General features: G+C 39.1%; 2 protein-coding genes across 4 annotated transcripts in view; one reads left to right on the top strand and one right to left on the bottom strand.

The window, feature by feature from the left end:
• The window catches only part of LOC136255795 (uncharacterized), a 34,048-nt gene extending 26,646 nt beyond the window's left edge, over positions 1-7,402 (top strand). The window contains exons 7-9 of one of the 2 annotated variants that reach the window (XM_066048689.1): positions 2,057-2,186; positions 4,231-4,357; positions 7,181-7,402. In XM_066048689.1, the coding sequence (XP_065904761.1) occupies positions 2,057-2,186; positions 4,231-4,357; positions 7,181-7,294 (371 nt within the window). In that variant the 3' untranslated portion in view covers positions 7,295-7,402. The remainder of the gene's footprint in view (positions 1-2,056; positions 2,187-4,230; positions 4,358-7,180) is intronic. The other variant, XM_066048690.1, reaches the window with a different exon arrangement.
• A 4,408-nt stretch (positions 7,403-11,810) lies between these two features.
• On the bottom strand, positions 11,811-23,993 carry LOC136255533 (exostosin-like 2). Of its 2 annotated transcripts, XM_066048325.1 has the most exons (5): positions 23,917-23,993; positions 23,338-23,860; positions 21,191-21,261; positions 17,166-17,511; positions 11,811-12,011 (listed from the first exon to the last, which is right to left on the bottom strand). In XM_066048325.1, exons 2-5 carry the CDS (start codon positions 23,852-23,854, stop codon positions 11,863-11,865), a joined length of 1,083 nt encoding a protein of 360 aa, XP_065904397.1. In that variant the 5' UTR covers positions 23,855-23,860; positions 23,917-23,993; the 3' UTR covers positions 11,811-11,862. The 2 variants fall into 2 exon arrangements, with proteins under 2 accessions (XP_065904397.1, XP_065904396.1); XM_066048324.1 differs by having other exon boundaries at positions 23,338-23,990.
• Positions 23,994-23,998: the final 5 nt, after the last annotated feature.

The following is a 23,998-nucleotide window of genomic DNA, read 5'->3' as shown; positions in this document are numbered from 1 at the left end:
TCTGATAGAGATAAACAAGAATCTTTGGTGACACGGCAATCGCCATATGCAAGGCTCCATTGAAAGAATTCGTCAATGGACAAGACGAAGTCTTTGCCCTTAATTGTTATGGCATCTAGAATTTCTGGAGAAACAATCCGGTTGGCCGGAAGGGCATCAGCTTTAAAATATGGCTGTGAAACTCTGATAAATCTGATGGTGACAAAACATCACCAATAATGACCTTGTCAAGTGGCACAGACACAGGCAACACAACAACATCATCTAAATCAACAGAAACATTCAGTTGTTTTGGAATCCTTCGCTTCTCCCCTTTCCTTTGATAGAACTTTAACTTCCTTGGCATGTTGTTTCTGAAAATATATGCAAAATAGGTTAAAATTGCTAATCAATCACAGCAACACATGAACATTCATTCACATTAGGACTATACTAGCATATTATGTATTTCACACCATTTTATTTCAGTGCCCAGAAATCCTGCCAGACAGCAGTAAACCAAACCATTGTACCTAATCCTCACACATAAATTATTACCACTACTTTACATACCACAAGGATTACTCTTAAAGCAATAGCTATGTTGCTACAGGGGTCCAAAAATACGCAGTGAATGCCACTTTCTCAGAATATTTATCGAGAACTGTCAGAAATTCTGACAAGATGAACCAAAAACAAGATGAATCCTTTTAAATAAACGGTTGACCTTTCGCTTTTTCGCGATAGAATAAACAATTGGCTAGCCCAATTCAAGATATAGGGGGACAAAATTTTCTAAAGGCTAGAACAAAGCCACGCCGTGAAAAGACAACACCTGAATGGAACGAATATATAGCGGCATCATTCATGACACAGAAGCTTCAAAACACAGTCACTCACTTGTTAAACAACCAATGAAATAAAGGTAAATAATCTATGCTTCACTCCTTTCTTCACAAAAACGTGCAAATTTTCACGCGGCACGGATAGACCCTAGCTCAATATATGCATGCCTATGGAGCACGTGATCGCGTTTCCAATCCCCCTCTTTATAATCTATGATTACAGAGGGTACTGTACTTCTTGAACTGTTCTTCATTAAAATTTTGTAAAGATGTATAACAAACTAACAGGTGGAGTATAACAGAAATTGATTTCAATAATTCATAGGAGGGGAGGGATGTTCTGTTACTCAATTAATTCTTTTATCTGTTGTGGTGGTATAAGCTGATCCACTAGTAATGAATAATGTTATATTGAAACACAAAACTATAAGATGAATTAGATTACTTTATATTTCAGTTGGAATCATAGAATGAAACGAGGGTGATTTCCAACTGCAGATACTGTATAATAGTTGACATTTATCCCAACTGTTATGTTAGACCTACTGAGCCCTTATTGTGTAGACTTCAAACTCAGCTAATTCCTCACCTGTGGTTGCACATTGAGCTAACAACGTTCGTAGTCCACCAAACGGTGTTAGTGACCTCAAATTAATAAAACCTATACACCATCAGATTCGCATTTTCATAGGGAGTAAGAAAATATTTGTTTCGTGTTCATACAGTACATGGCATACGACTTAGGGGTGCGTATTTATGATGGGATAGAAATAAAGTTTATTGTCCTCATTTCATTGTAATCAATTTGCCAGTTCATGGTGAACAGACTGAGCCGTAACCTGTCTTTGTAGCTTGTTTCAGTTAGGAATTAAGTGCCTGTAAATTATTTGCTGTATTGTTGCTGTACAAATTGAATTTATTCTTTTTCCAACTATGTAACGTTATAACTCACAGACCGTTCAACACAAAAGACTGAATCCACTCCTCTGTTACTAGATAACAGAGAAACAATAAAATCGAATTCGAGAAATGTGTGAAAATGGCCGACTTTTGCTCATCAGGTTACATAATTATTGACAGGCCGTACATGACTGGAGCAGGGATTAAATGTTGACTAGTAGCTGTAGGTGTAGATGAGCTCTCTTGTTTCAAACAGTGTTAGGTATCCATATGTCTGCATACAGTACTGATCTCATAGTGATGTACAGTTAATAGTGTTTATTCCTTCACAGCCTATTTCCTACCCTACCAATTTGTTGACTGGTCATCACTGTTAGTATGGAGTGGAGTGATGGTAGTTGTGGTGGGTGTGGCTAGTCTACCTGCAATATTACTAATGAAGGATCTGTACAGGATAGCTGGGTGAGGATTAACACATCAATACAATAATATTTCCATTAGCTGGTGTATTGTAACAGTTACCCTTAAACTTTTGGGGAGAATAAATTTTATATTATAGATGTCCTGGTTGATTTGCTGACCAGGACACCTTTACTATAATTATATGCCAAGCAAAACATGTTATGATGAGCTGTGATTTTGTCACCTCAAGCTCACAAATCACCTTCAATAAGTTGTTGCTATACATTTTTAAACTAAACAAGTACACAGGAATTTTCAACTAGAGTAGGGACCATAGCACATCGATAAAAAGTACTGAAACAAGTTGTAGTATAGTGCACGATATTAAATCATAGTAAAACAATAAGAAGTGTTATATCCCTATACTGTGCTCAAGATACCATAATCGAAATGCCCAGTAGGGATATAACACTTCTTATTGTTTTACTGTGATTTAATATCGTGCACTACTTCAGCTTGTTTCAGTGCTTTTTATCGATGTGCTATGGTCCCTACTCTAGTTGAAAATTCCAAATTTTTCTGTGTACTTGTTTGTTCACTTTTTTTTTGTAAATTATGACTGGTGAACCCACGCATACTGCATCTGAATGGCACCGCTCGCCCCAGCTATATTAATTATCGTCTGAAAAGTGAAGTATCCATTATGCACCTATCAATGTCACGCCCCACCTACCCCAGGTCGGGCAGAAGGTGGGGATTTGTAGGGGATTCGTCACCCAAACTCGTCCCCAGGGTAGGGGCATTTGCAACACGAAATTCACAAATAGCCCTAGTCTTACCTCCATAGCCCTATTGTTAGTGATTCCTGGAGTAAATAATACAAACTAGTAGGAGATTTGTAACTCGAAGCTGTCCCCAGGGGTGGGAAATTTGTCATTTAGCATTTGCAAATCCCCACCAATCCCCACCTCTGCCCGACCTGGGGTAGGTGGGCTTGACATTGATAGGTGCATTACGCTTCGTTGTCAGCTATGTTCAACCTGTTACACAGTATTTCGGATCAAGAATAGCACCTCTGCAATCCACGCACACCAAAAGAAATGGTGCCACGCACCCCAGTATTAATTATCGTCTGAAAAGTGAAGTATCCACTGATTACACTTCGTTGTCTGCTATGTTCAACCCGTTACACAGCAGTACGAATCAAGAACTGTTCGAAAAGCACCTCTGCAATCAAAATAGTCACTATGAAAATATGGACGATTTCTGTTACGAAGGGAAGCCATCATGTGCTACCACCAAATCGACACTTTTCGCTGTCAGCAAAGATGAATGGGACACAAAGGAGGACACTGTCATGAAGAAGGCATTGTACGTACTGCGGTATGTCAAAAGGCACCAGTCAGGCCGAAGTGACGTCGAACAGTGAAAAAATCAAGCGCATAGCCTTAGCCGTTATTGAGTTACACTTGCCTGAAGGCATCAGTCAGTCAGTTACTTACTCAGTCAGTAGAAAATTCCATTAATTTTTTAAATTTTGTAGAAACTTGTTGAAGGCGTTTCGGGTTGATCTGAAAGCTTTTTTGGGCTTAGTTTTACCTAACCAATACTGCCTCATCATCGTCAGGGATAATTGAGGCTGTTTTTTAGGTGATATTATTCCGTGGGCCACGCCTACTCCTTTGTGGTCCCTACTATACGGTTACTATCGTACTGTATAATAATTGCCTGTCAACTAGCTTGATGCCTTCAGAAAAGTGTAACTCAAACATAATCAAGGCATTATATTTTCAAGTGCTGTTAGGTGTTGATCAGTCCAATCTGCATACTGTATGTACATCTCTGGTACAATTGTTTGGTGTGATTTACTGTTGATGATTAATGCTCAAAACTTGATAATTACAAGCTAGTAGGATTATTGTCTTAAAAATGCTTAAGTTGATCATCAATCCCTACTTCAACTGTTCTCAGGTTTATTGATAATATTTGGTGTAGTTTACACTTGTGATAATCTCCTTGTATAAGCACTTTTATTGTAATGATCTTCTTACACTTGTTTGTATATGTAGTGCTTCACTATAACGTATAGTGTTCTTGTTGCTAGGTTACTGTTGCCTAGTTATGCTATACTAGTAATGATATCCAATAATGATCATGTGATAACAAAGAGTGATTATAGACTAGATGCTCGCTCCATTCTGATTGGTGGATTTATGTGGACAGTTGTCATGGTATGTTGTTATTACTATAGCAACCACAAACACATGTGCCTACCTTCATGCAGAATTCACTTGTATATGATAAATGCAGAGTGTATAAGGCTGAAAAAGTTGTTGCTTGGACTCAATTTTGCAAATATTTTAACTGAACAGGAAAAATCAAACAGTACGGTTGTACTGTTTAAGTAGGGATCCCCTGAAAAATGACATATGCTGCCTAAAATGCCACTTTCAAACTAGAGACATCATATTCCACGAAAATCATGTTTGTGGAATGATATTAGTCCATCTAACATGAAATACAGTATTGAAAACAAGAAAACACTTACCGGTGGTCGGATATAGAACTTTTTTAAATCGTCAAAACTTGAAATTTGGTCGCCTCACTCACTCACTCACTCACTCACTCACTCACTCACTCACTCACTCACTCACTCACTCACTCACTCACTCACTCACTCACTCACTCACTCACTCACTCACTCACTGGTCACAGTCGCAAGCCTAGATGCCAAAACGAAGCTGCGCATGGCCACCATTTTACACCACAATAATAAACTCACCAGTGGGATGTGCCTATTGGAGTTCCAATGAGTGTAGGCCCTCTGGCCTTGTTGTTTCTTTTATCTCCAATCAGGCTGCTTGTCCTTTCATCCAACGAAACCATATTGAGGCATTAAATTTCCATATCAACACTTTCTTTCAGCAGCATAATTATTTAGACAGCATGGAGTTATTTCAGAGCTGGATTTCAGAAGTGCTTCAGTCCTGGCGCTAGTATACTAGCTAGATATATGCAACTTCGCGATTGGGATCCCGTTCATGATAGGTTCGCGACTACACCCACCAATTAAAGATCTAAATTGACTATTGGCGATAGAGTGCGGAGACCACACCTCTTAGCTATTTACTTAACAGTAAACAAGACCTCACCCCTTATTGCTGCATACCTCTTTGTTGACTGAAGATACTCTAATAGAACAGTCACTCTAATACAACAGTCATGTATGGTATTCTAATAGAATAGTCACAAGTTACGCTGTAGCTAGCTTTGCTACAACAAAAAACTAAACAAACTAGTATTTAAAAAAATTAAAAGTGAAGTAGGGATCTGTGCAATAAAAAGTAGTGAAACAAGAGATGAATGATGGTATTACAGCATAGCTCAGTGGGAAAGTCCCTACATTGGCATTGAACAAAAGAATGATGGTATTATAGCATGAGAAAGTCCTTACTTTGGCATATTAATTTTGTTCAATGCCAAAGTAGGGACTTTTCCACCAAAGCTATGCTGTAATACCATCATTCATCTATTGTTTCACTACTTTTTATTGCACAGACCCTTAAAATTAACAATTTTTAGTAACATTATGTGATACTTGAAATTTCTTTCAAACTGGTTGTAATACCGTAATAGAACAGTCAGTGAATAAAATTCTAATGTCAAAACTAAAGTTTCGCGAAGGTTTCCATCAACATGGAGATCATTTAGAACTACTGTACTAATCCTAGTGAATATATATTGACATCCGTCCATACCAGTACCCTGCCAGGAAATCTTTTTAATCCAACCTACTGATCTTTTTTCTGAGCAACTATTCAGACATTTTCAATGCCATTTACCAAATTCCAGTTTATTATATCTCTTCTCTACATACAAAGTTAAAGGAGTAGTCAATTGAAGTTCAACACTAGAAGTAGTGAGGTTTAGTTTCAACACTAGAAGTAGTGAGGTTTAGTTTCAACACTAGATGTAGTGAGGTTTAGTTTCAACACTAGATGTAGTGAGGTTTAGTTTCAACACTAGAAGTAGTGAGGTTTAGTTTCAACACTAGATGTAGTGAGGTTTAGTTTCAACACTAGATGTAGTGAGGTTTAGTTTCAACACTAGATGTAGTGAGGTTTAGTTTCAACACTAGATGTAGTGAGGTTTAGTTTCAACACTAGATGTAGTGAGGTTTAGTTTCAACACTAGAAGTAGTGAGGTTTAGTTTCAACACTAGATGTAGTGAGGTTTAGTTTCAACACTAGATGTAGTGAGGTTTAGTTTCAACACTAGAAGTAGTGAGGTTTAGTTTCAACACTAGATGTAGTGAGGTTTAGTTTCAACACTAGATGTAGTGAGGTTTAGTTTCAACACTAGATGTAGTGAGGTTTAGTTTCAACACTAGAAGTAGTGAGGTTTAGTTTCAACACTAGATGTAGTGAGGTTTAGTTTCAACACTAGATGTAGTGAGGTTTAGTTTCAACACTAGATGTAGTGAGGTTTAGGAGTTACAGCACTACAAAGTGGTAACAGAAAAATTGATTTGTGTAGCTACAGTGATTATACGGGAAAACGTATTGTGCTTTATTTCCATAAACAGGCAATCCATTGCTGGGTAAGTTATGTATCACAAAGTAAACCACACATCCAACATGAGATAAAGCAATTCTCATATCTTGACACAAGCTAACTCTTCTTGCTTTGTGAAATACAACGATATCCTAGTTTTTCTATAGTTTTCTTCTTCATCACAAAACTTGTGTTAAAAGCGTACACATGTTTTTTTAGTTAAATTTGTAAATTTTTCACCGATCGTGTTTAGTGCATTCTTATAACCCTAAATCTTGTCGTCCAAAAATTTTTGTCGCTGGCTCTATAGACAAAAATTAAAATGACAAAATTATTTTTAACTATACAAATAATTTGCACATACAAAAAATATGTTATTCTGTCAATAAATTTTTGTTGATTGTGCCAGTGACAATATTATGTTGTGTTAAAATTTTCTACATCAAAATTTACAATATGTCATTAATGATCATTATTAGTATAACTCATTGTACCCTCAGGCTATCAGTAACTACCTGCGACCATTGACCTGGTGGGGTAGAGTGTCATCATTCCTCATCCTCTATTTTGTGACCACCGCCATCTTGTTGTTATGGAAGGTCCCTCACAACTGATCATACAACAGTAGTGTGTGTTTTTATTTTGTGTAATGATGATGATGATGATGATGTCATTAATTTTACATATTGTTATGGTGATTGGGGTATATCATAATAATTATTTTCACATTATTATTGTGACAGAAGTTATTGTGAAGTCATGATCAGAGCATTATTGCTGTATCTTAAGGTGAACAGTGATAATTGTGACTGGATCTACAAAAACCGTTCTTATCACCCAAGACAGGAAGTTTGATTTTTTCACACAAACATAAAGCTTAATGAATGCACTATCAAGTTTCACTGTCACAGTTGACCAGAGTAAAGTGGTCTGCTTTTGCTGGCTGCTTTTCTAAAGCACAGTGGCGAGCCGTACGAGTGGTCTGGGGTCTTGATGGAGCCTTGGCCAACCAGGAGATAGCTGTGTATGGCTATACAGCTCCGTGGTGTTGGACAATGGCCTGTGCTGTAATTTTCTTTCATTTTAGCCAGTTCTGAGCCCTGAATGGCCCATAACTTGGCCTAATTCATCCCAACACGTTCCTTTTCAATTTTTGAATGTATGCGTAGCTACCATCATTGGCCAGCTACAACACTCTGAATATTTAAAACCGACATTTCTCGATACTTTTAAATGGGTGATAAGACTGGTTTTCCCAGAGACAGTCACAAATAATGGAATGAGTCAATTTACTTGAATAATAAAAGAACAACAAAAGCAGTTGCACTTGAGTGGTGCCACAATCGATTTTGAAAATAATAGTTTCAACATTGTTTTTGAGAATTGAGTGATGGAGTTGCTGCATCCATATGCATTTTATGAACTGATCATGATGTAATTAATGCCACAGCATTTGACCAAGTAGATATGGTGCAACTATTATAATTATTACTTTACTACTTATAGAACAATCATTGCTTAAGCATTATACACACTTGGGGTTACATGTGTTGCAGTATAGAATATTTCTGGCAAAATGGAGCACAATGTGACCCACTGAGCAAAACTCCAACTAGTTTACATAATTCCACATGGTTTTGAGATAAATTTTACTCACACATTGAAATATCTAATAAACACACACCACTGCATTCATCTCTTTAATTTTATAAGGAGAGTGTTTTTGTACATGTACCATGAAGTAAACAAGAGTTATTTAGCTATGTATATTTACGTATTATAACGTATAAAACTTTATAGTCACTGTATACTTATAAATAAATTGTTTTACTCTACTTGTTGTCTATCACTATCAGTCTGTAACTACAAGAGTATTCACCAGGCAAGGATCCAACTTCAACAACTCATTCCTACAGATAACAAAGATGGAATAAAATGGAGTTCGCAAATTTTGTTGTGTGTGTCACAAAAATCGCTGGAAAGAATAATAATGTTAGGAGGAAAAGAAGTTCATTGCTAATAGTAACGTGTGACTGTTCTATTAGCATATTTCACAACACGAGACAATCCATTGTATCAAGTCAAGTGTCTTGGATTTTAATAAACAATAGTAGTTTTCTGATCTGCAGATGATGGATGATGTCACTATTTATAAGAAAATATCCTCTTCCATGGCCAGTGATGCTGCTTTGCTACAGGTTGATTTATCTAGCATAGCCCAGTGGGCTAAGAAGTGGCTCTTGCATTTAAACCCAACGAAATGTGATAGTATTGTAATTTCCAACAAACGTTCTCCACCCTTACCATCATATCATCTGGATTCTTCAGCTATTTCACATCATCCTGTAGTACGATACCTTGGTGTACTTGTTGACTCCAAACTCAATAGGAATGAACATTGTAATAATATGTTTCAGCTAAGGCTTCTAGATCATTAAGCTTCCTTCATCATCGTCTCTACAACTCTTCAATATCAATTAAGTCCATTGCTTACAAGTGTATTGTCCGGCCTGTTCTGGAATATACCTGCCCAGTGTAGCATCTTTACTCTAATACCAATGTCAATCTTTTGGAATCCATACAACGTAGGGCTACCCATTGGGCTTCCAATAGTAGGTGGAATCCATTATCATATTGCTGGAGTAAATCTTCTGATGACTGTATGCAAGAGTTACACTGGCCTACCATCAAGCAGCACCACAAACTGTATTTCTCCATTTGCCATGTCTGCACCACAGAAGCTCTTTACCTTTTCACAATCATTTTCAGTTACCCGAAACCTCAACTAGATCTCATCCTCTATTGATCCGGCCAGTTGTATCTACTATTAATTCATATCGCTTCTCTTTTGTAAACAGCCCTTTTCTTTGGAACACCATACTGCATTCCATCCTACAGATTAAGAAGTCAAATCTATTCCGTGCTGCCCAGCCTGCCCTTCGCTGATTTCTATTCAAATAACTTTCTCTTTTATGTCCTGTTGTGTATTGTTCTGTTACTAGCTATCTGTCTCGTCTTATATTAGTAATTGTATTCGTGTGCATTTAATGTTACTGTATGTATGTTTACTTGTGGGGAGTACGTTTGCAGGCTTGTCCTTCTGTACGACCCTATCATTTTGACAAAATTGATAATAATAAATATACTGTGTGTGACCACCATGTCTGGTTTGTAGGGACCCGCCGATTATGCTAGCATAATTTCGAGCATAATAGGTACCTAAAAGCATTGAGCATAATGCCAGCATAATAGGTTAAATATTTGTACGATAGTGTAAACTCTTGCTGGGAAAATGACAATTGCAAAATAAGATCGATATACTCTAATAGAGCAGTCAGTAACTCTAATAGAACAATCATCAAACTGACTGTTCTATTAGAGTATATCGATCTTTTCTCTTACATGCAGGCATGCAGCAAGAATTTATTATTTGTGTTCCAGCCACTCATTTTTTTCTTTCTATACAGTGTTAAACTAGTAGCAAAGCCAGGGGCGGATCCAGAGTTTCGAAAGAGGGGGGGCACCTTTCTGAAAAACAGTTGAAGACCAAAAAAAACTTGCTGAAAACCAGTTGAAGACCAAAAAAAAAAAAAAAAAAAAAAAAAAGGTCACAACAATAATAGTTAGTTATCCTTACCTACTATATCACGTCTGTTATGTAAAATAAAATCCTATTTGTAGCTTCATAGGTAAGCTACACTGCCTCATGAACATTGTGACTGCTTTATTAGAGTAATTGACTGCTCTATTAGAGTATATCGATCTTGTATGCAATTTCTTGAAGGGGGGGGGGGCATTTGCCCCAAATGCCCCATCCTGGATCCGCCACTGAAAGCATATGAACTAAGGCATGAACATTGAGCATAATCGAGCATAATAGGTAAATATTGAGCATTAATTTAAGCATAATAGGTGAATTTTTGAGCAGTGCAGCATAGCATAATAGGTAAAATTATGAGCATAATCGGCGGGTCCCTACTGGTTTGGCATACTCACCAATGGTCTGTACAGCGGTGTACATCCCTAGAAATTGTGTATGTGTTTGTCTACCTTCCAAAACTAACTTGTTGAAGGATCTAATCAGGAGTTCATAATACTAGTAAGTAAATGATCTTATTATGAGCTCTTGATCATACAGTAGCTATAGTATACAGAGACCATTATAATTTTTTTGTATAAACCCCAGTGAAATGTCAGACAAACTAAAGCTTGACCTGACATTGATACACTGCTGCTTTACACAATTTGGCATTCAGGAAATACATCAATAGATTTACTTAACTTAGTATGTATGATGATACAATAATTATTGTGTTCGCTATTTATTTATGCACTATAAAAACTATACAAGCTTGGACTACTTCTTCATATTTTGATCTGACATTTTGTCAGGAGGCAGGTTCCATTGCGGTTGGCCATCAGACCATGCATGATATTTGCCTGACAAATGGCCTATGTCAGGAATTCGAAGTAATTGACTCTGCAGTAGTAAGAGATCTAATGTTATTGTTCTATTAGAGTACGTGAATGACTGCTCTATGTTGACCTTTTGTTATATTATACCAAGGTAGAAGCTAAGGACTATATAGGGTCATCATGTTTCCACCATCAACACTTAAGTTAATCTCACACAACTTTGCAGTTGCCGGGCCAATACTGGCTGTACAGTGGTGGAGATTTTTGAAGCGTGAAATTGGATTTTAGGCTACTATTAGTTACAAGTACAATAAATCTAATGCTATTATAGCTGACTACTGTATAGGACAAAAGTTGTGACTAAGCTGTAGCTTTGATTGTTCTATTAGAGTAGTTACTGACTGTTCTATTAGAGTATCTTGTGTGTTTTAATGTTGTGGGAGGTGAAAAGTAAAGGGCGTGTTAATTAAGTGCAATTGCATACTACTGAAATACAGTGGTATATAGTTGTTTGATATGACAATATAACAATAACGAAGCTAGTTAGACTGCCACTGAGCTAAATTTAAAGTGGGGTTTCTGTTGAAACCACAGAAACCCTGCCAATGATACGTGTCATTCACCTTTGACTATAAAGATTTAAAAAATAGTCAGTGGACAAAGCTCTGTACACTGAAATAATTATGTTCAACACATTACATGTCATTACACTAATATAGTATATTACTTCTGTACACATTTCATGTATAAAAATAGTACATGACAGCTAGTCATTATGGTAAGGATGGAACTGGGACACTTGTATATTAGAGTATAGTAATGGTAGTCCATTGTAGATGTGTGATAGTTTGTTGATACAATATGACCTCTCCAACATGTGATCAGCATGATGCCACATACCTATGTATCCTGACACTACAGGGGATGACATGACATGTGACACACTGTTACACAGCTAAAGGAGGTGGTGACATGACATGACATGACACCAGTACAGGGGGTGACATGACATGTGACACATTAGTACAGGGGTGACATGACATGTGACACACTGTTATAGGGTATGACACACAGCTACAGGAGGTGGTAACATGACATGTGACACATTGATACAGGGGGTGACATGACATGTGACACATTGATACATGGGGTGACATGACATGTGACACATTGATACATGGGGTGACATGACATGTGACACATTGATACATGGGATGACATGACATGTGACACATTGATACAGGGGTGATATGACATGTGACACATTGATACAGGGGGTGACACAACATACTGTATGTGACCATCTCAGCAAAAATCTGCCTAGCGTACTAAATTAAATAAATGATATGTTTTAAAGGAAAAATGTTTTAATTGAGCCATTGCTCAGGGAAGCAAGACTAAAATCCATTAATTAACCCTCTCACCGCCACAATTGCCATATGGCGGTTTTAATCATAAATGCCCGTAGCATCACATTCTAATGCTCTGTAACTCCAGTCGAGCATTTTAGTAGCCAAAGCACTTATCCTGTAGCAAGCATGCCCTTAAGTGAACGGGACAAGGATAATCGGTCTCTCGCGCACTATTGTGTGGTTAGATGATGCAATCGTGTACTTTTGGAATGTCAATAACTAGCATTGTAGACGATTCATCAAAGTGATAATGGCACTACTAATGAAGAGAAACAGTAAGGAGAGGGATTATATAGGTTGGAGTGGCGTGTTGCTAGTTTTGTATGCCTCGAAACAGTGACCTCGTGTCTGTATGCACATGTGCACTTGCTCAAATGCTAGAAAACCAGACTTGGTGATCATTGCTTCAACTGTAAACAGGTTAGCGATGTTTATTGTATTATTATAAACAGTCCTAGCCTGTAAAGTTGTGAAATTTCACATTTGGTTTCACTTAGGACAATTTTTGCACTTTAAAGTTATATAATGGCTCTGTGGTTACTCTGGTGTAAACAGCAGCTCGATAATCGAATTTCTTGTTCTATAGTGAGTAAAATGGCATATAGTTTTATAGGATTATATGGTATGGTGAGTTACAGCAGTTTAGAAGCAGTAGATTGGAACCTCTACAAATTTGGCAGTGAGGGGGTTAAACCTAGACCAGATCTGTGAAAACCCAACACAATTGCGCAAGCCTAAATTCACAGTATAAAGCATTGAATACAATGGGAAAAATACCTGCATATTAAATGGTACGGTTGTACCTTTTAAGTAAGGACCCCCAAAAAATAAAATCCACCTTTGAAAGACATCTTACACAATGAAAATCACCTTTACAGAATAGTACTAGCTCATATAATATATAAAACAGCATTATACAACAAAACACTTACAGGTGGCTGGATATAGAATTTTAAAGAAATCAAATTTTAGTCTCACTACCTGCCTGCAGTTGCAAGGCTAGAGGTCAAATGAAACAGTGCATGGTCACCATTTTATACTACAATAACAAACCCACCAGTGGGATGTGCCTTTCAGGTTCCCATGAGTGTAGTCCCTCTGCGCCTTGTCTTTTCTTTTATCTTCAATCAGGATGTTTGTCTTCTTCATCCAACAAAACCATATTGAGGCATTAATTTCCTGTATCAACACTTCTTTCAGCAGCATATTTAGATGCCACAGAATTATTTCAGAGCTTGATTTTAGAGGTGCTTCAGTCCTGGCACTACTATAAGAGATATTAACTATATAACTGCTATATACTTCGTGGTTGGTATCCCGCTCGCAATAGGTTCACGACCACACCCATTAAATAAAGATTTAGGTGGACTAATAGCAATAGAATTTCTTTATTCTTCCTACCATCATCTAGTGTTATAATTCACCATGAAACTATGGTAACCATTGAACACTGTAGATAATAATGACACAATAAAAAGAAATGGGTCTTATCCAAAACTATGTGAAGCCATATAAGTACCATATACTATCCTTATTCCTGGGTTTTGCCATCTTAGACTGCAGTATTTTAAACGGCAAAACAACATACTTATGTCTCACAAAGCTAGAGCTACTCTTATACGCTCAACTCACCATTCTCCCATAGGCTCCTGTAGAAACTACACTCCCAGCTAAAATATCACAGATGCAACACAGAAATGAAACGAAAGTATAGCAACCACAAAACGGATAGTATACGGCACTTATATGGCTTCGCGTAATTTTAGATAAGGCCCATTCAGAAATTGTGTGAAATAGGTCTACAGATTGTTGCTGAGATGGTCAGATACAGGGTAGAGGTGTACCGATAATCGGATCGGCTATAATATCGGCCACCAATATGGTAATTTTTACCAATATCGGTATCGGTACAGAACAGCAGGAGGACCGATATCGCTACCGATATTTATACACTAGCAATAATTTGTACATAAACGGATTGTGCATTGGTTTTCTACATTATTCATGTGGCTCTTTAGTGCCAGTGGCTTATTATTCACTCTGAAACAAGCGCTACGCTACGAGAAGCCATATAAATACAAGCGATTCTACTGTCTGTTGCTGGAAAGCTTATCACAGTCTTTACAAATGAAGCAGTTATAGAGTACCTTGTAATAAAAATAAGGGTCACAGGATAACCAAGGAAACTTGCTGTACCAGCTTTCTCACAAACCATTAGAATGCAGAGTAATGCAGAAATATCTGTATAAAGCTTCACGGGAGTATACATAAAAATGTTTGTGGGTGCCTAATTGTCTGGATTGCACAGTAGAAACCCAAGCTGTATACCACCACAGGCAGAGTATAGCAATGAATACATGCACATGTTGTTGTAGGGTAGGTAAATGTACACTTTTAACTATAATGCAAATATCGGATCAATTATCGGTTATCGGCTTCTTTTGGTGACATCAATATCAGATATCTGTACATGCAAAAAAACCACATCGGTACACCTCTAATACAGGGTATGGGACACACGATGACATGGTATGTGACACATTGCTACACAAGATGACATTACATGTGACACACTGATGGTCATATACAGGGTATGGGACACATGATGATATGGTATGGGACACATTGCTACACAAGATGACATTACATGTGACATACTGATGGTCACATACAGGGTATGGGACACACGATGACATGGTATGTGACACATTGCCACACAAGATGACATTACATGTGACACACTAATGGTCACATACAGGGTATGGAACACATGATGACATGGTATGTGACACATTGCTACACAAAATGACATTACATGTGACACACTAATGGTCACATACAGGGTATGGGACACATGATGACATGGTATGTGACACATTGCCACACAAGATGACATTACATGTGACACACTAATGGTCACATACAAGGTATGGGACACATGATGACATGGTATGTGACACATTGCTACACAAGATGACATTACATGTGACACACTGATGGTCATATACAGGGTATGGGACACATGATGATATGGTATGGGACACATTGCTACACAAGATGACATTACATGTGACATACTGATGGTCACATACAGGGTATGGGACACATGATAACATGGTATGTGACACATTGCTACACAAGATGACATTACATGTGACATACTGATGGTCACATACAGGGTATGGGACACACGATGACATGGTATGTGACACATTGCTACACAAGATGACATTACATGTGACACACTGCTACAGGGGGTAATATGTCACACCACTACAGGGGTGACATGATATGCGACATACTGCACATGGGGTGACATGATAGGTGAGACACTGCTAGAGGTTGTTATATTACATATGACGCACTGCTACAGGTGGTAACATATGACACGTGACACACTGCTACAGGTGGTGACATATGACACGTGACACACTGGTAGAGGTTACGACACACTGCTACAGGTGGTGACATATGACACGTGACACACTGGTAGAGGTTATGACATACTGCTACAGGTGGTGACATATGACACGTGACACACAGATAGATAGAGGTTATGACACACTGCTACGGGTGGTGACATGACACGTGACACACTGGTAGAGGTTATGACACACTACTACAGAGACATGTACACTTTACTACTGTATACAGAGTTGGTAGTTAAAGGTACCACATAATTAGTGGTCACTATGACAACCTTTCATAACAGTATTAAGAGTCTCAACACTTCAACTGTACTGTAAAGTAGCAGGTTGTTTTCCATGGGTAAAATTGTGAACAATTTTGCAAATGATGTTCTATTAGTGATAATTTTACTGGTGAATTGTTACTAGCTGGTTGTTCAGTACACTACAAATGTAAATGAATAAAAAGAAACAAATATAACTTTTACATTTGATAGAAGTGAAACAGGGGAGGTCATCTATATCTCCAGTGGAAATTAAAGCACTGAAGCCATTATGTGTTACCTTCAATCAACACCTACGCGGTAGTGGGATACAAAGAGGATAAAATGTAAGTCCATGATGTGTGCACTGTAGTTGTTGTGGTAGGCAAAAGACACATCCCAGGCAGAAGCAATGCTAAACAGTGAAGAAATCAAGCCTGTAGCCTTAGCCATAGTTGAGTTATACTTGGCTGGAGGCATCAGTCAGGTAGTAGAAGATTCATAAAGAAAATTAATAGAAACCTGCTGGAGGGGTTTAGGGTCACTTGTGCAGAAGACAATTTGCGGGCTTGGTTATGTCTAACCAATACTGTGTCCCAGGGCTCAACCCAGACTATTAAGCTGGGGGGGGGGGGGGGGGGGGGGTACAAAGTAAGCTGCTTTGGATTCTAGGGGGATCTGGGGGCATGCTCCCCCAGGAACATTTTGAAAATATAGGTGTAAATATATACTCAATTTAGATAGGTGTAAATATATACTCAATTTAGGTGAAATTTTACTGTGATGCCATTGAGAATATTGACCATTTGATTATACAACTTTGGGATCAATTAAACCTTTCCATTTCGCAAGGCTTTAGGTATAAACCTAGGTGGGGGGGGCCTGTGTTCCCCCCCCCTAGATTAACCCCTGCTGTCAAGCTGCCATAAAAGAAAAGTCAGGCTGGTTTTTGGGTAAGAAAGTGCTAACTTCCACATGTATACTAACTTGCATCTTTCTCTAAGTTACGGAGATCTCTCGGCTTGACGTAAATACCAGGACACTGGGGGGTTCCCCTTGTTCTCAGGTGATCAGCCACCATCACATTAAATGAGATGTCATCACAATTCTCAGTATCATCGATCATGTTGTGTACCTCAGGTGGGACCTCTTCAAACATCCTCAGGTATTTAGTACTGACAAATGCTGCCCCTATCAACACCATAGAATACATGGGTAACCTGCCCATCACTGCAGGCTCTGTCTCTAGCTCAAAACTGCCATAGGTGTACACCCCTGATGTTGACAAGATGTGCTTCCTGGGGACAAACCCCACTATGAAGTCTGGAAATTGCTACAGGCAATAACTAACATGATAACATTATACGTGTTAATACTACAACATGTTTGATGGTCTGTCAATATAAAGTGTAACAGACCTGATATCCTGATGATAGTAGTACTACACAAACAATTGTGACTGGATCTGCAAGAATCCCACATGTTTGTTCAAACCTATTATACTGCAGAATGTGTTAAGCAAATTGAAATGCTTGCAAATTATAAAACAGTAAAACTGATTTTGTGATGTAGGAGGGGCTAACGGTAAACACCTTGGTGTCGTCATATTCTTCGAAGCAAGAGGAACATATCTTTGTTTCATGTCACGAGTAGACAGGAGTAAGTTTTGTGTAACAGAGCTGTGGACTAGCTGTATATAGTGTGTACCATGCGTGCAGTGTATTTTGGATGAGTGAACATGAATAGTACAAGGAAGAACTGTGTGGTGTAGGAAGAACTATGTGGCGTAGAGTTCCAGCCCTTGTCATGTAACAGGGCACCCCACTACATTACATTGGAGGTCCCACCAAGATAGGAACAGAGCAGAAGTTACTGTGACAGCTAGGAGTTCAGTCGTTGGAGTGAGACATTTCTCAGGCATTTGCCACCAATGGCTTAGAGGACAGTCACTGAAGGTGTCCAAATAGTTCTCCAGGTGAAGAGACTGGACGAGCGCTGTAGCTGATAGTCCTAGGACGAGTGCTGTAGCTGATAGTCCTAGGATGAGTGCTGTAGCTGATAGTACTAGGATGAGTGCTGTAGCTGATAGTCCTAGGACGAGTGCTGTAGCTGATAGTACTAGGGTGAGTGCTGTAGCTGATAGTCCTAGGGCGAGTGCTGTAACTGATAGTCTTAGGACGAGTGCTGTAGCTGATAGTCCTAGGACGAGTGCTGTAGCTGATAGTCCTAGGACGAGTGCTGTAGCTGATAGTCCTAGGACGAGTGCTGTAGCTGATAGTACTAGGGTGAGTGCTGTAGCTGATAGTCCTAGGACGAGTGCTGTAGCTGATAGTCTTAGGACGAGTGCTGTAGCTGATAGTCCTAGGGCGAGTGCTGTAGCTGATAGTCCTAGGACGAGTGCTGTAGCTGATAGTCCTAGGACGAGTGCTGTAGCTGATAGTCCTAGGGCGAGTGCTGTAGCTGATAGTCCTAGGACGAGTGCTGTAGCTGATAGTCCTAGGACGAGTGCTGTAGCTGATAGTCCTAGGACGAGTGCTGTAGCTGATAGTCCTAGGACGAGTGCTGTAGCTGATAGTCCTAGGAGGAGTGCTGTAGCTGATAGTCCTAGGAGGAGTGCTGTAGCTGATAGTCCTAGGGCGAGTGCTGTAGCTGATAGTCTTAGGACAAGTGCTGTAGCTGATAGTCCTAGGGCGAGTGCTGTAGCTGATAGTCTTAGGGCGAGTGCTGTAGCTGATAGTCTTAGGATGAGTGCTGTAGCTGATAGTCCTAGGACGAGTGCTGTAGCTGATAGTCCTAGGACCAGTGCTGTAGCTGATAGTCCTAGGACGAGTGCTGTAGCTGATAGTCTTAGGACAAGTGCTGTAGCTGATAGTCCTAGGGCGAGTGCTGTAGCTGATAGTCCTAGGACGAGTGCTGTAGCTGATAGTCCTAGGACGAGTGCTGTAGCTGATAGTCCTAGGACGAGTGCTGTAGCTGATAGTCCTAGGACGAGTGCTGTAGCTGATAGTCCTAGGACGAGTGCTGTAGCTGATAGTCCTAGGACGAGTGCTGTAGCTGATAGTCCTAGGACGAGTGCTGTAGCTGATAGTCCTAGGACGAGTGCTGTAGCTGATAGTCCTAGGACGAGTGCTGTAGCTGATAGTCCTAGGACGAGTGCTGTAGCTGATAGTCCTAGGACGAGTGCTGTAGCTGATAGTCCTAGGACCAGTGCTGTAGCTGATAGTCCTAGGACCAGTGCTGTAGCTGATAGTCCTAGGACGAGTGCTGTAGCTAATAGTCCTAGGACGAGTGCTGTAGCTGATAGTCCTAGGGCGAGTGCTGTAGCTGATAGTCCTAGGACGAGTGCTGTAGCTGATAGTCCTAGGACGAGTGCTGTAGCTGATAGTCCTAGGACGAGTGCTGTAGCTGATAGTCCTAGGACGAGTGCTGTAGCTGATAGTCCTAGGAGGAGTGCTGTAGCTGATAGTCCTAGGACGAGTGCTGTAGCTGATAGTCCTAGGAGGAGTGCTGTAGCTGATAGTCCTAGGACGAGTGCTGTAGCTGATAGTCCTAGGACGAGTGCTGTAGCTGATAGTCCTAGGACGAGTGCTGTAGCTGATAGTCCTAGGACGAGTGCTGTAGCTGATAGTCCTAGGACGAGTGCTGTAGCTGATAGTCCTAGAGCAAGATTTCCCCTGGCATAGAGACCGTATGTTGGACTGAAACAAGTGGCAACTGGGAAGAAGGCCAGTTAGGTCTAGTAGGATTACAGGAGAACCAGGAGCAGAGTGGAGAGAGAGACAAGAGCAGCTAGAGGACCAAGCCTTGTAATTTGTGTGGCCGTGTAAGGAGACGACTGTGAAGGGATAGCAGTCAGACTAGTCTGGGAAGGACGTTGAGAGGTTCTGCTGTCAAATGTTTAGTCTGTGGTGCCTGCTAGGATCATTTAGTGTATAATGTCGGGAGATGGATTGTGAACAGCATAGTGTGAGAAAGGACTAGAGGTACTATCATTATTGTATTAGAGATGTGCTGGGGTGAAGAATCTACTGAGTGATTGTGAACTTAACAGAGGAGCTCAGAAGAAGAGTGATGATGCATGCACGAATTACTACAAGCAATCAAGGTTGGATGTCCAAGAAGGAGTGATGTAACAGAGCTACAAACTAGTTGTATATATTGTGTACTTGTACTCATGTGTGCAGTGTATTTGGGATGCATCAATAAGAAGGAAGAACCACGTGGTCTAGGGTTCCAGCCCTTACCCTATAACGGCACACCTCAGCCCGTTACAAACGTTTATACAATATTTGGAACGTGATGGTGTATGTTACATCCCCATACAAGACTGAATTCATAAGTTATTATAACCATTTAAGTTATTCTCACTTTGTAGTGCTATAACTTCTAATGCTCTTGTAGAGCTGAAACTTTGGATGAATATACTTTTGGCTATTTGTATAGGAAAACTGTTTTATGTTTTAAAAAAAAAAATTTTTAATAAAATGCTCAAACATGTGGGGTTCTCACATTTGTACAATTCAAAATGAGATATATTATAGTTAGTTGTTACATACATACACACCAGTATTGAAGGTATTCATGTAACGTACACTACACACATACAGACAGACATATATCATAGTTAGTTGTTACATACATACACACCAGTATTGAAGGTACTCATGTAACGTACACTACACACATACAGACAGACATATATCATAGTTAGTTGTTACATACATACACACCAGTATTGAAGGTACTCATGTAACGTACACTACACACATACAGACAGACATATATCATAGTTAGTTGTTACATACATACACACCAGTATTGAAGGTACTCATGTAACATACACTACACACATACAGACAGACATATATCATAGTTAGTTGTTACATACATACACACTAGTATTGAAGATACTCGTGTAACACATACAGACAGACATATATCATAGTTAGTTGTTACATACTAGTATTGAAGGTACTCATGTAACGTACACTACACACATACAGACAGCTCACCTGCCATATAGACAAGGCAAAGTTGATATCATTAGCACTAGCCATCAAATCATCATCAATTATCAGTACAGCTATGGGATGACAACATGTTACTATAGTAACACTATGGCATGTTGTCAGGACTATGTCCCTTTTGCTAGTGTACAGGACAAGGAAATAAAAGGGTCCAGTCGATCTCATTAGACATTACAGGTTTTTGCAATTGAATTCGGCGACTTTGCAATTGAATTCGTCCTGTTTGCAATTGAGTTCGTCGCTTTTGCAATTGAATTCGTCCCGTTTGCAATTGAATTCGTCCCGTTTGCAATTGAATTCGTCGGTTTTGCAATTGAACTCGTCCCGTTTGCAATTGAATTCGTCGCTTTTGCAATTGAATTCGTCGCTTTTGCAATTGAATTCGTCGCTTTTGCAGTTAAATTCGTCCATAACAAGAATGGCAGCTGGAGCAAACATGAAAACATGATGTAGCAGCTGCTACAAGAACTTGTTCAAGTACAACAGTAGTAAACAACTCTTTATAAGGCAATAATTCTTCCTCTACAGCCTCTCCAACAACATTCCAAACTCTACTACGCCATTCGCGATGGGTGTGGTCACTTGCGAGCAAGCTAATTAACTTGTCAGACAGCTATCAACTTCGCGTACTACCAGCTTCAATTACCTTCTAGTGTCTCAAGTGTAACTCTCCAAGGCATAAATAGTTCATCTCTTAATGAACGGGTTGGTTTCTTGGAGCCGTTTTGTTTATGACGAATTGTAATGCAAACGCGACTAATTCTATTGCAAAACCGACTAATTCAACTGCAAAAGCGACGAATTCAATTGCAAAACCGACGAATTCAATTGCAAACGGGACGAATTCAATTGCAATACCGACGAATTCAATTGCAATACCGACGAATTCAATTGCAAACGGGACGAATTCAATTGCAAAGGCGACTAATTCAATTGCAAAAAGCTGTAATAAAGTGTCTGGTGGACCTCATTAGGTACTTTAAACAACTGAATATTTGACATTTGGCTATATACCCAAGAGCTAATTCATACCAGTTAAACATCCATGAGACTTTTTTGTCATTTGTCCCACACAAAAGCAACAAGTTGATGAAATACTATCCCTTGAATTAATCGACTCATTATGAATTAAATTAACCACACAACATGTTATAGCTTTGTTTCTTACCTTGTTTTGTAACAACACATGCAGTACATTAAAAGTATTAAAACGTATTTCATAATTCACCAATTATGTTGTTATGCATCGCTAAGGAAGCATAACTCGAGCAAACCGTGTCTGTCCAACACCCACGAGAGCAAACAGGCCTAGAAAATAAACATTCATTCAATGGATAAAGGCTGTTTACGTACTGTATTAACGTCCAACTTTCTGTTTTCTTGAAGGCGGTGTGGCCGCTAAAAGAAACCAGGCGAAACAGTTCACTAGGGGATAGCCTATGTGTTGTAACAGTATAACGACTGAAAAACAACATAACAGGCCTTGTAAGTTACCAGGAATGGCAAGTTAAAAGGAAGCGTATCCCCTTTGTATGCGAACAAAATTAAGAGCAGCCCTGAGGCTTTGTGCAGAGAATTTGCATAAAAAAACATGAGACAAACTATAAAACAGTTAAGACACATGGCTTTTGCCAAACCAATTTCAAGAAACCAGGCACGTGCCCACAGCTCAGCTGGGCACCTGGTTTTAAAAAAGCATGGTCTGGGAACAAAACTAAATAATTCTTCATTTCTTTTAGCAAGCAGGTGGAACAAACAGTCTGAGTAGCCTGTCCTCACTACTCATGGGAAACAAATACCACTGTTATAATTTACAGTTACCTGGCTATAATAGATGACATTTCTATACAGGTAGCCACTAAGAGCAGGTTGTTTGTAGTCATGGTTACTATGTTAGCTCTATGTAATATGAAACTGTTAGTAAGCATTGTGATGGCTTCATACCATCTGGGAAAGTTTCATGCTTCAGTTTGAATGTGGAAGTCTGTCATATAGGTAGTGTAAACACAGTAGTGTCACCATAACCTTAGTGTCACCATAACCTTAGTGTCACCATAACCTTAGTGTCACCATAACCTTAGTGTCACCATAACCTTAGTGTACCTGAAACAATATATATACACACATTATACCTTCTGTCTCTATCTCACTGAACGGCTTCAACCTGTTCCTCATTTTATTCTCTTCTTGTCTCAGGAACACAACAGGTACTGGATGAGGAGCAAACTTCATCCATAGCTCAAATGGAGGTAGTTCATCAATATTGTTCCATACTACAATAATCTTATCCAGTCTTGTTACTGCTGAATAATGGTTGAGTAACCTCACTAGAATATCAGTTCTGTTGTATGTCTGTAGTATTAGAGTGAATCGGTTTTGTTCAGTTATATTGTGTAGTGTAGTGTCTACATTACTAGTCTGGTAAAACTGTCTGATTTGTTCTTGTAGTTCTCTATCCGCCATATTACTAGCCTGTTCCCTGTACAAGTTCTGCTGCTGCTGCTGCTGCTGGTTGTTGATATTATCCAGGTGAGTCTTCTCCAATAGTAATATTAGTACAGTACACATCACTATGATATAGATGATGTAGCGAGAACTAATTTGTGACGTGAAGCAAACTCTTAGCACGTGAACTAAACTGTTTCTCATTATTGCCTACAGTTCGAGTTCAGATAATAGTAAACAAACAAAAAACGAGATAACATTTTCACCTTCGTCTTCTTTCCGTGTCTTCAACTGATAAGGGAAAGAACCGTGCTTGTAACATTTTCAAGTTGTTAGGAATCGATTGTG

This window comes from Dysidea avara, chromosome 5 (genome assembly GCF_963678975.1).
Source record: "Dysidea avara chromosome 5, odDysAvar1.4, whole genome shotgun sequence".
In the NCBI taxonomy this organism is placed as follows: Eukaryota; Metazoa; Porifera; class Demospongiae; order Dictyoceratida; family Dysideidae; genus Dysidea; species Dysidea avara.
Note: the sequence above shows the minus strand (reverse complement) of the source record. Positions and strands in the feature narration are given on the sequence as shown.

What these genes read in the sequence shown, in the direction of transcription:
- LOC136255533 (XM_066048325.1), bottom strand. Translation starts at nt 23,854, where the DNA reads ATGAGAAACAGTTTAGTTCACGTGCTAAGAGTTTGCTTCACGTCACAA. An exon ending in CAGTGAGATAGAGACAGAAG is followed by an intron (nt 21,262 to 23,337) that starts GTATAATGTGTG and finishes GTCATCCCATAG; the next exon opens with CTGTACTGATAATTGATGAT. An exon ending in TAACTTAGAGAAAGATGCAA is followed by an intron (nt 12,012 to 17,165) that starts GTTAGTATACAT and finishes CATCCCCTGTAG; the next exon opens with TGTCAGGATACATAGGTATG.